Source organism: Mustela nivalis (genome assembly GCF_964662115.1).
Source record: "Mustela nivalis genome assembly, chromosome: 16".
Lineage (NCBI taxonomy): Eukaryota > Metazoa > Chordata > Mammalia > Carnivora > Mustelidae > Mustela > Mustela nivalis.
This window is the reverse complement of record NC_139035.1, coordinates 46,207,828-46,220,566: the sequence shown is the minus strand read 5'-3', so window position 1 is coordinate 46,220,566 and position 12,739 is coordinate 46,207,828. Positions and strand designations below refer to the sequence as shown.

Here is a 12,739-nt window from a genome sequence, read left to right as displayed (position 1 = left end):
GGGTTTCAGCACAGGAGTGATTATAATGATTGATCTGGAACTTAATCTGGTAAGGAGGGAAGAAAAGCTCTCAGGTGAATAAGGACAGTGAAAAGGTATTTGATCCAGTGGATAGTATGTTCCAGTGGAGACACAGGACTATTAAAAATGGAAGGTATTAGAAGAATTGAAGCAGAAAATAAGCAGTAGTATTCCCAGACCTAAATGAAATTGAGAGGAAGGAGGGGAATGTTACTGGTACTTCAAGGGAAAGGCTATGACCAGGAGAACAGGTGCCCAAGGTAAGACATTGAAAGGATCGTCTACATGGAATTGTTAAAATCATCAAGAATGATGGTAGAAACAGGGCTTTCAAGAGTCACAGTGAATCAGGAACCCAAATCATCAGGGAATGTGGGAAAGTGACCTCAAAAGTGGTAACTGACTGCATCTATACAATGAAATGGCCAAATCTGCATGATTTGGGTCATTTGTCTATATAAGCAACATTCCATATATCACGGGGATCTATCAGTATCTGACTTTTGTACTTTATTATGCAAGAAGCCTAGTTTAGCATGCACTGACCACCAGCTCAAGGACTATTCCTTTAAAGAGTTTCACAAATTTTTTTTTTCCCCTGAAAAATATTGTTACATACTTAGTGAAATGATGATAATACCACAACATAAGTATCTGCTTTTAATTATTCTGGTCAGTTAGTTTTAAAAGATTAGAGCCTTTGCACCTTTCAGGAAGATGGGGATTTATTATTATCTATTTATTATTATCTGGAAATCAAAATAACTCATTCATAGACTATATGATAAAAGCCAAGTCAAATCAATTGAAACTTTACCATAACAAAAAATAAAGCATAATAGAAATAAAGCATTGATAAGCTGAAAATTAAAGTGGTATGTTTCATAAACAGACGGGATCCTCCCCTGTTAAAAATGTAACTAACTTTTGCCATGCATGGAACTAACAAGTATGATTTCACTTTGTTCACTGGCTATAAATCTCATCCCTCTCTGAATTAATTTTCCACTTGTAATTTCTTTTTTCATTCTCCAAAGGGGGGGGGAATTACTTACATATATGTCATATTTTAAACACGTGCTATGCAACCTTTAAATGTACTATTTCATTTAGCCCTATAACTAGTTAGCTATATTCTAAATGAACTGCCACAGTACAGTAACTTTAGAGGATACATTTTTCTCCTTTTGGAACAAGAGGTTCTTATGCAAGTTCTGAGTAAATTTTCCAGATGCTGTGACAGATTCATCACCTACCTAATTTCTGGTCCTTACATTAACACTGTAGGAAGGGTTAATTATTTTCCACATGCATTTTATAGATATGAGAATCTGAATTTCTATGAGGTTAAGAAATATACTTAAAGTCACATGTATCTGCTGGAACCTCAGGGATTGAAGTGCCAGATGAAGTTTGTTTCTGTACTGTTCCAAAGTCTGTGGCTTTTCTACTTTTCTATTTTCACATGAAAGTGGTCATGATAGTGCTACTAATTAGTCACTAACATTCATAGAGTAACTGAAAACTACCAACCATGTGCTACAGCAGTACATATTTTTAAATCCCAAACAACCTTGTGATTAAGACACTGAGGTTTAGAGAAGGAAGTAACGTGCCTAAGAGCATATAATAAATAGTCAACTTAAGTGGGACTCACATCTAGGCTTTCTCTTCTGAATTCTGAACTCAAACAACAAATTGATAATTACCCTCAATACAGGCTTTGCTACAATATGAAGGTGTTAATGTGGAACAAGAGATGATGATGGAGTTCAGACTGTTTTATTTACTTCCATAATCTGGTACCTCAGATAGTTCCTTTAGACTTCCACAAAACTCACAAAACTAAATTAATGATCTTTTAGATATTTACATTTTAAAATGATTTCAGAAAGAACCATTTCAAGTGACAAAGATGTCTTCATTTACAAGTAATTTTGACTTTGCTTATAGCATGGACTTTTCTCTAGTTTTCTTTCTTACCCAAAGATAATCATAATGGAAATTCCTATCTGGGTAAGTTTATTAATGAAAAACAGGAAAATAGTGAGGATAAGGTTATGAGTTGGCTCTTAATATGGGTAAATTACCTTTTCACAGCCTTACAATATTTCATTTAGTAATCCAGATTGTAAATGCATACTTTTGGCCACTGCCAGGCATAAAACCAAAATTAGGTCCCACTTCGTCCGTCAAAAATCTTGACTGCAACTGCACAGGAATTAGAATTTGTTATTGTTAAACTACACCAGAAAACAGGTTTGTTATTCTATCTGCTTTGAAAAGAATGACCCTGAGTTAGAAATTAACCATACGGTGCCAGTCCTACATTGGAGGCTAAATAAGCATTTGCTTTAGGATCAAATGAATGAATATAACTTCAATGTAAGTACCTCATGTTCATTCTTTATATACAGAGTCAGAGTCAAATATTTCACCAATATTAGCAGTAAATAGGCCACAGGGCTGAATTATTGAGACATTTACCTGAAAAGGGTCTGCACATTTACAATTGTTTTGGCGTCAGCCATGTAGTCTTCCTCTGCACTCATGGTACTCTCTTTGTCCACAACCACCATGTTGGCAGCAAAAGTCACTCCACACCTGAGTAAATCATCTAGGCTTTGATAAAAATCAACAGAGAAGAATAGGCTTTCAATAAACCACCATACTACGAACAGGGCATGCTTATCCACTACACTTGTATAGGCTGCCCTTAGAGATGGCTTTCACACAATTTGCCCTGGTAGATACAAGTTGATGGGAATTAAAATATAGTATTCTGTGCTGACATGAAATATTCATATCTTTGAGCTCTCTCTGTTTCATTAGATCCCAACCGTTTCAAAGCATTATGTGTTAAGAAATTTTATTTAATAATATTTATCAATTATATAACTAAAACATGAAAAACACCCATTTTGCAATCAAATAGATAAAGCACATTAGAACTATGTTTTTATGGTTACCACACTATTTCAAAGGCAGGACATTTATTTATTCTTTATAATTCCTATGGTACTTTTGGTAAGAGTAGAAATGAATGCTTATATTAATTTAGATGGCTTAGCCCAACAAAGAAGTATTAAACTGTGAAGTGTTTATTTTTAAATGTGTATTATTTCTCTGTGTAAAGCTATGTGTTAAAGATTGGCTCTGCACAGCCATGAGCATGAAAAATATATAAACATCAGTTGTATTCAAACTTACCATTCAGCCAGCCTAAAGGTTTTGAGCCAGTGATTTAATGACCTGATCTTTTTGACTGTGTGAAATGCCTGCTAAACCAGGATACAAATTCCCATGAATTATAATAGTCTTTTCCTCTACCACTGTTAAATACTAGCATTCTCCCACTGAATTAAAAGAAAATGTTGCCATTGAAGCTGACTGAAAGAATCACTCTCCCCTGCCTCTGCTTCATACAAACTAGAAAAATACAACTGAATCAGATAAAGGAGACTGAACTTGAAGGAGTATAAGAATGTTCTAGGTACTAAGTTGACTGAGGATGGAGAAGAATTGGGCTAAATGATGCCCACATCTTCTGATTTAAAATAGAAGTGGAGAACTTAAAGAACGGTAGTTCCTTTGAGATTCTTAAATTACAGGTAAATTGCCTGAGGATCTTTTTCCAAGTATGTGATTGGTTGAACTAGCCACATCAAGTGAGAAAGTATTACCAAAGTTCTGAGTCCAAGATCTCCAGAGTAGTCCAGAAAAAAATATTTTCCTTCAATCAGAAACAATTTTCTGTGGCAGAGATTTTATGGCTAAAACTTTGGAAACAGAATTCCAAATAAATTTCCCATGGTAAGAGGGATCAGGGCCATAATTTCGAATCAATATGATGATCAAGTTTAATCCCTAGAAATATCTTATTTTGATGTTTCTTTTAACTTGGAAATTCACAATTGTTCTTGTATCTATTAAAAAACTTTTTTAAAAAAGAAAGAAGTAGGTGAAAAATTAATTTAATATGGTCCCTTATGGGTCATAAAAATGATGACCAAGTCATATACCTTCAATCCACCTTACTATAATTTTGAATCATTTTCTATTTGAATTCTTAGGGTTTTTCCCCAATAAAAAATAATCTCTTCACTATAATTATCTATATTAAAAAAGGGAAAGATAAGGTGATAGAAGATAAGCTTGATTGTTAAAAGATATACAGAGACAAGTTATGATGGGAAAATGAATATTTCATCAGTAATAAGTCAATGAAGTTGAAACTTGACAAAAAAATTTATTATGCATACCTGTGCTAAATAGCTAATAGCTACCTATACCCACATGCTTCAGTTAATTCCATACTCAAAATATTGGCTGTCGTAGTTTACGTATAGCCTTGACAAGTGACTTTAGTAATTATGATAAATGTAAGTTTAAATCTATAGTAAATACATAAATTGGAATGGCATTTCAGAACCATGTATAAACATTTTTTCAGGTTTTAAGTTTAGATTATTTAATTTTATATCCATTTAATAATAATTTTTACTCCTTTTTCCCCTTTTTAAATCTGGCTACAAATTTATTCTTACAACGCTACGTCTGTCATGAATTCTCCACACTATCCTATTTGCAAAGCCACTGCCTGTATTTTTATTCAGCATAGTTGCTTGACAGCATTTGGCCACCAGATGGCTGCCTAAGAAATAAGTCAATATTCATGAAAAAAAGATAATCTAAATGGCAACACTTCTTTTTAACTGTTTTCTAAGCCTTCCTTTTCAAGGAGAACTATAATGTGAATGTATGAATCCATGGGACTGTTTGTAAGTGTTTTAATTCACTCAAAGGTGTTTTTGGCTTTTTAATGAAAATTCAAACACTAGTGTAAGAGAAGAACACAGTGAACCTCCATAATCCAATCACCCACTCAGATTCAATAATGATCAACTTGTAGCCAATCCCGTGTCATCTCTAATCATAGGAAGTTGATCCTCTCGTTTCTTCTTACCCTCACCATAAACACTTCCATAGAGAAAGAATTCATTTCATAGTTTACATCAGCAAAGACAGATGGGAGGTTTTTTTTTTTTAAATATTGTTTTTCTAATGAATTTCAGTAGAATACTATCACTCCAAAGTAATATTACTATATAATATAGGTTTATTTCACGTTTATAAATTTAAATAGTAATTTCAATACATTTAACTACATCTTAGTTGATTAGTATTAAGATATCTGATAATGCAAATTACATTAATATAGAATAGAGGTTAAATAAACATTAGTCAGTTTGCTCTTTAATGTATCCACAGCCAATAAACACTTCCAAAGTTATAAAACTTTGTTTTTTCAATCTACAGGACAAATGTAAGCATGAAAATTCTTAATTAGTAACTTTAGCATTTTGTTTTGAAGGCTCTGGCTGACTTTTTTTTTAAATGGAAAACTAGCATATTTTATAAACATAGTAGTTTTATGATCTTAGTTTTATATTTCCTATAAATCATGTTCATCCATTTAAAAGAATTTATATTTTAATACACATTGCACACATTTGACTTTTTGATTAACAAATTTTTAGAAATTATATACTGATATATGTTACTAAAATAAAGGAAGTTCTTAAGGAAATGCTCTAGTTTATAAATCTGGCTTAGAAGGAGCATCTTTAAATTTAAAGATTTCCAGAAGTTATGACAATGTCATCAAGCATCACAACAGTGGACCATTAGATTTTCTCTACCCCAAGGCCCACAGTAATAATGTTATTGCTAGAGACAACACAAAACTGAAATAGCTTTAGAAACTAAACAAAAGTGACAAAATTCACATGCAGTGAGATTTGTTTTAATTCAACAACAGACTACTGTTTCGCAAGTTTGAATACAAGATTTGTAACACAAGAACATAAGCTCTGCATGCAAAATACACCATATTTGCAATACTGAAATGGCAAATTACACTCATCATGCAACACGGGGCCACAGCACATGACAAACCACAGGACACCACGCTGGTTAGTGTGCCAAAGATTTCGTCACCTACTTGTCAATAGAGCCCACCATGTAGTAAACCATTGGAAACCAACAGATTGCATCCAGAAAATGCATATCTGGCCTAAGTAGCAGATGGGTTACAAAATGAAACACAATGTCACAACAGTGGCAGCGCTTCTAGGGAAAGGAAGTAAGTTGACTTAGTTTGCATTTCCAAAACTAAACACTGTTTGACAAGATTAATTTTAAGTGCCTTTTTTCTTAACATTAATTATGAAATATTATTTGTACTTGTTATAAATATACAATGCACTCAGAATGATAAAAACTTGTATTTCTGCTTTCTAAATCAGAAACATTATGGCATTATTCTACAAAAGAACTGAACTGATATTCTTAATTATAACTAAAAAGTCATATTGATGAGTTTCAAAATTATTCATGCAGAATAAAATGAGAAATTAATGATTTTTTCTTAGATGGCCCAAAGCGTAGAGAACTAAATTAGCATGCTTAACAAGAGCACCTCTCTTTAAGGAAAATACACAATTAAACACAACTCTTAATATGTCAGGATACCAGTCAATAAATATAGTATATGCACCCATGTACCACATTTATTAAAGAAAATTAAAACAAAAATAATTCACCTTTTAAGTAATTGACTTACTCCATATATAATTGAGCAAATAGTTATTGAAATTTTCACTTACATGCATATTTGAGGAAAGCATCATAATCCTGGATGCTTCCTTAAAACTCACCTAATCTATTGCATTTATTTTATAAAGTTATTGATTCTTTCATGCATTTATTCACTCAGCATATATGTATCCAAAACTTGTGATACAACAGACACTTCAGTATACTAAGGCATATGAGAATATTGTGTTTCTTTGTACTGTAAGAAATACATTTTTTGGAGCACAGGTAAAAGCACACAATTACAATGCATTTTAATCAGAAAAAATAAACGTAAGTTGTACTTAGCAGGCATAATTAGGGGTCATTTCACAGAGGTTATGTTTAATCTGGATGTTTGCTAGTAAAGGAGAAAGAGAGGGAAATTCTAGGAAAAGGGAAGTGTAGCACCTATAATATTCCAGCTAAATGAAGCTTTTTCCTCCCTGACTTATTTTCTTTCTGCTAATCATCCTCTTAACCCTTTACACTCTAAAGAAAAAGAATGCACAATACAGTTAAATGAAAAAAGATGATGTGCCAAGGAATACCACTATGGTAATGTTGATCTATCCCTCCCACCATTACATTTCTTTGTAGTCCTTTTAAAAGGCCCCATATTATTACATATTATAACTGTACCACAGTTCATTTTAAAAAATCCTCAATTAGCTTGTAAGGTATTTTCACTTTTATGCTACTGAAGTTAAAAGTTATTTCCAGTATCTTGCTATTAAAAATACAGATATGAACATCTTTGAATGAAATTTTTCTAGTGCAATTTTTTAAATCATTTATTGCAAAACATTCATAGAAGGTATATTAGTGAATCATAGAATATAAATAGCTTTAAAGCTCATGATATATATTCTTTTCAACAAATAGTAACAGTCCCAGAAGCGATCTTTCTATAGTGTCTTCTAGTTCTCTGAGCACTGCTTTGCTTCTTAAAAACAGAAGTGTCATCTCAATGCTGATTCAAGACCCTGCCTGTCTCCCTAGCCCTACCTCGTGATTATAGAAGCAGTACAAGGATGCCAACAGCCACAGGCCAGAGGCAGTACTGAGGTTTTGCAGTGATCTGAAGAATTATTTAGCCTGTGTCTTTTTTCGGTTGTTATTTTGTTTCATCTCTCTTTACTCCCATATGGTTTTAGTCAGATAAAGTGAGTAGCTCCATAATTTATGTGGCAGAGATAGAGCCATAATCCTTTGCTATTAATTGCAGATAAATCTACACCCTGGCTGGAATAACTATGCTTTTAATCTGACTCTTCTTTTAAATTCAGATCATTTCAATTTCTTTATGTTATCTTCTCTATTCTAAAGCCTAGTAAAGCAAGAGTAAATAATGTTATTGCATAAGTCAACATAGTAAAGGTACCGAAAATCTGTGTAATAAATAGTACTGGGGTCACTGAGGACAAAATTCTTTATTTCATGCCAACCCTTCTGTTGAGTTAAAACTGAAAATATGGCCTTTATGATTTGTTGCTTTGTCCAGTATGAATAACTAAAGTTACTTAGACATCAAAATTACTGCCTTGTTTTAAGAAACTCATGAATTTTACCCACGCATAATTCTGCCACAGATGTTTATTTACAATGTGCAAGCAATCTTCCACATCCTCAGAAATTACTTCAAGATTTTCATTGTGGGAACGTGGTTCATCGTTAGGTGGATTCAGCTGTGTTATAAGGTAAACCAAGCCCTTGAAACCTAGTAAATATATCATCTCGATGAAGCACATTTACTGTGGGGGGGTCTAATGTGCCACACTCATATAGCAAATAGATTTATCTCCTACTTCTATCGATAAGGATAGTTTAATAACAAACTTGAAATATTAAGAATATAGGCATTGTACATTTACATGTGTTATGTTAACTCACTTAAATAAATTGGCAACAGTGATCATGTCACTAAACTGCTTATTAGCTATTGAGTAACATAAACGATATCATAGGCTCTTAATAGACTAATCTTCCCAATTATTGAAAGTTAATTGGAAAGCAAAACCTTTACATTGAAAACCACTAAGCAAAAACATAAAACATTAGAATAAAATGCATGCATTTTTTTAAATGCTAAATAGAGTAGACCTATCTATGTTAGAAATCACATTATGGAAAAGTAGTAAAAATAATTGCATATTTAACTACAAAGCTCATCACAAAAATTTTAATATATAAGAAACAAACACTTAAAAATGTATTACTTATACAAAATCTACATATTTACTTAATATGAAAAAAAGTATTTCAAATCAATAAAATATAGACCTAACAGGGAAATAGATCTAGCACAAAATAAGAATGCAGAGACCCAAACCAAACATGCTTAATCTAACTCGTAATAAAAGAAATAAAAATTCAATAAGCACAAAAATTTATGTTAGTAAACAGAAAAAAACTGAGCACATCATTAATCATCATCCTAACTAACTGTATTAAGATGACTGCGTATGAGTCTAAAACATCATATTCTTACAATAACTTTCATTATAAAAATTACCACTATATTCAAATGTTAATTAGCTAGTGTTTGTTAGGTATGTGGATTTGCATGGGTTTGCAAAGTTGAAGAGCATTACTTCTCATTTAGCTAATTACTATAATGGACTTAATTTCTGATTTTTAAATTGAAGAAATGAATATAGTGAAGTTTTTTGGGTTTTTTTGTTTGTTTGTTTGTTTTGTTTTGTTTTGTTTTTGTAAATAAACATATAACTTATTTTTATCCCCAGGGATACAGGTCTGTGAATTGCCAGGTTTACACATTTCACAGCATTCATCATGGCACATACCCTCCCCAATGTCCCTATCCCCACCACCCTCTCCTGTCCCCCGAGCAACCCTCAGTCTGAAATTGAGTCTTTTATGGTTTGTCTCCCTCCCAATCCCATCTTCTTTTATTTCTTTCTTTTCCTACCCCCCCAAACCCACCGTAGTGAGGGTTTTTTTTTTTTTTTTTGGTTAACATTTCATTATTCTATACTTAAGTAGTTTATTTCTTTCTTAAAAATATAGAAGGAATTTTATTTCAACTGCTTAAATCATATCTCCTTTTTTTGTTAACTGATTCACCCAAGTACACTCATCAGTTTGAAGAATGACAATGTCACTTTCTTGATTGGTGGCAGGTGGGAAACTAACATTTCCTGGCTGCCTTTTCTAGGAGAGATATTGCACTAGTGCTTCATATAGAGTCCGTCTTATAGAGTCTCAATATTACTTGTTAAAATAAATGTTCTACTCATTTTACACATGAGAAAATTGAGGCTTAGAGAAATTTGAGAACATGCAAAAAGGCTTTTTACCAAGAAGGTACATAAGTAAGCTTAGACCTTATCTCAGATCTGTATGAGTTCAAAGTTTGAATGTCTTTCATAAAGGACTCTGATGTGTCAAACAATTTATCATTGCTTTTCAAATAACCTGAAGTTTACCTGACACTATATATGAAAAGATGATTGATGTAATAAAAGAACTGTGTAAATAAGGTATAAAAAATAGGAACAGAAGCCTGGATCTTGCTCTTCAACTTTATGTACCTTTGGGTAATATATCCCAACGCTTTTGACTTTTGTTTCCATATTTTATGTGAGATGATATTATCAGATGACGAGGTGACCTTTAAGGGTAGGGAAGTAATCAAAATATTTAAAATCAGTATGGCACAGCAACAGGCCAAACTGAACAGATGTCCATCCAGCCAGAACTGAGACCACCTCTTATGAGCCAGTACCAAGTGCAAGATGTTTTCCATTGTGCCTGGGTTCCACTTAGTTACCAGATGAGATCTAAAATCCTTTCTCTTTGGAAACATTATGAACACTTATTCCGACATATTACATTTGTGAATATTATCAATTTAATTTGCATTTTTAAATTCCTACTTATGACATCTGTTATTTATTTGTTATATTGAATTAATTGGTCTTTCAACTAAATTTCCTAAATAGCCATGTATTGAGTGTTATTTTCAGCAATGCTCATGTAAATTTAAAACAAAGTCAAAACCCACTAAACTAATAATTGTAGAAGTGTGTACAATCTTTAGTGTATAAATTCTTGTAACATGGAAATATTCTGAAGAAGAAAACAACACATTTCTTTGTAACATTGTAGGATACATTGCAAAATACTAGTCATGGCAGAGCAGTAGGAATCTTAAAATGATCACATAAAACTTCCTGGAACATTATTTATTAGTGTTTAGTTTTTGTTTCCTCATTCTTAACCAAAAGAGTAGAGGGCAACAAATAAAAATGGTAGATACCACTTTCAGGAAGTTGTCAGGAAGCTAGTAAATTTTACAACATGTACTTTCATCCTAACCCTTTGGAAGAAAAGTGAAACCCCACAAAATCACCTAACAAACATCATGGAACTAGTTAGAGTCCAAAATATAAGTCATTAGGAAGCAAGAAAATTTGTAATGCAAAATAATCTGAAGTTAAAATATATTGTTACTAAAAAGAATTGACAATATATTTTTTTACATATATCAAAAACCTGTAAGTTAAGCAAAATCATACAGTTGAAAGAACAATGCACTATGAATTATATAGAAGGTTCTAATCCTAGAATTGACCTTGGAAATATTCATTTAATTTCTTTGGTCTGTTTTTCTTTGTCTATAAAATAAAGTACTGTAACAAAGCAACATAAGTTGGTTTATTTAAATGTTATCACTGTAACTTGAAAACTTTGAGATCTTAAGCTGCTTAGTACATCTTTCAGGTTAAATCATCACCATATGATGTGGATATATTTATAAGGGGAATAAGAAAGTAAAATAAAGGCAAAGTGTCTAGTATGATGACTGAGATAGTAAATGTCCAACGATTATTACTATTATGAACAGAGGGTAGAAGTAAAGAAGATTAATTTTATTAAATGATCTATATGGTGTTTTTCCAACAAAACACTCTCTGATAAAAGCTACATAGCTACACCTAGATTTTTATAGAAATACTGACCAATTTGCCAGTAATTGAAGGGAAACAGGATTTTTGGGTTTTTCTATGATTAATCAGATTCAGGAATTAAGACTATAAAAACATCTACTTGCTTTGATAATGCTAACTTACAAATCAATCAATCAACCAATCCATCAGTAATTGGGCATTTTGGCAACCTCTTTATTAAGAACCAAACAGAAAGGGACTAATTTAATTATAGCCATTGAAAAATCTCCAAAAGATACACATTAAGGAATGCTAGTCCCTGCCACCTGCTCAGTGGGACAATGAGGTGGACAAAGGGGAATTAGTGATGCTGAGATAGGATTACTTAATAAGACTAGATATTTAAAAAGAGAAGAGCCTATCTCCATTCCATCGAGTGAATACCACTCCAAAATTTGGAGACTGGATTATTTTGGGAGGTGCAATATTGTGATCTATAAGAAATCTATATTTGGGCATTCATATCATCCATGGTTCTTAGATCACAGCTCCCAAAATACTTGAAATTTTCTGAGGATAAGAGCAATGGGAGCATCTTTTGTTAAAATATTTGTTCTCTTGTCCTCCTTTCCTGATATCACTGTAGAGCCATAAAAGTGAAATGAGTGTCTTGTTATTCATTACAAGCCCCTTTCCACCATACCTGGGTTGATATTAATGAGGGGACTTTCGGAAAGCACTCCTGGCTTGTCGCCAGGGGAACCGATCATGAACAGAGAGTTGGAATTCTTAGTCCCATCCCCTGATTTCTGAGGAGTAGAGAGGGGTTGGAGTTTGAGTTTGACCACCAACGGCCAATGATGTAACCAATTACGTCTGTGTAATGACCCATCCATAAATACCCAAAGGAAGGAATTTAAGGAGCTCCTAGGTTGATGAATGTGTGGAGATTTGGCAAGAGTGTTGCCCTCAGAAAGAGCATGAAAACTCCAGGCCCTTTCCCCATAGTTTGCCCTATGTATCTCCTCCTTCTGGTTCTTGAGTTACATCCTTTTAAATAAACCAGAAGTCTGGTAAGTAAAATGTTCCTTTGAGTTCTGTGACCTGTTCTAGTGAATTAATGGAACTTGAGTGGGTAACTCTGATTCCTAGTCTGTCAGTCAGAAATG

At 32.9% G+C, this 12,739-nt stretch overlaps 1 protein-coding gene across 6 annotated transcripts in view; it reads right to left on the bottom strand.

The window, feature by feature from the left end:
* KCNT2 (potassium sodium-activated channel subfamily T member 2) overlaps window positions 1–12,739 on the bottom strand; it is a 344,584-nt gene that overhangs the window by 72,648 nt on the left and 259,197 nt on the right. For 4 of the 6 annotated variants that reach the window (XM_082703085.1, XM_082703087.1, XM_082703086.1 and 1 more), the window contains exons 20-21: window positions 6,026–6,097; window positions 2,509–2,643 (exon numbers count right to left, since the gene is read on the bottom strand). In XM_082703085.1, coding sequence (XP_082559211.1) covers window positions 2,509–2,643; window positions 6,026–6,097 — 207 coding nt within the window. The remainder of the gene's footprint in view (window positions 1–2,508; window positions 2,644–6,025; window positions 6,098–12,739) is intronic. The other 2 variants (XM_082703089.1, XM_082703090.1) reach the window with 1 other exon arrangement.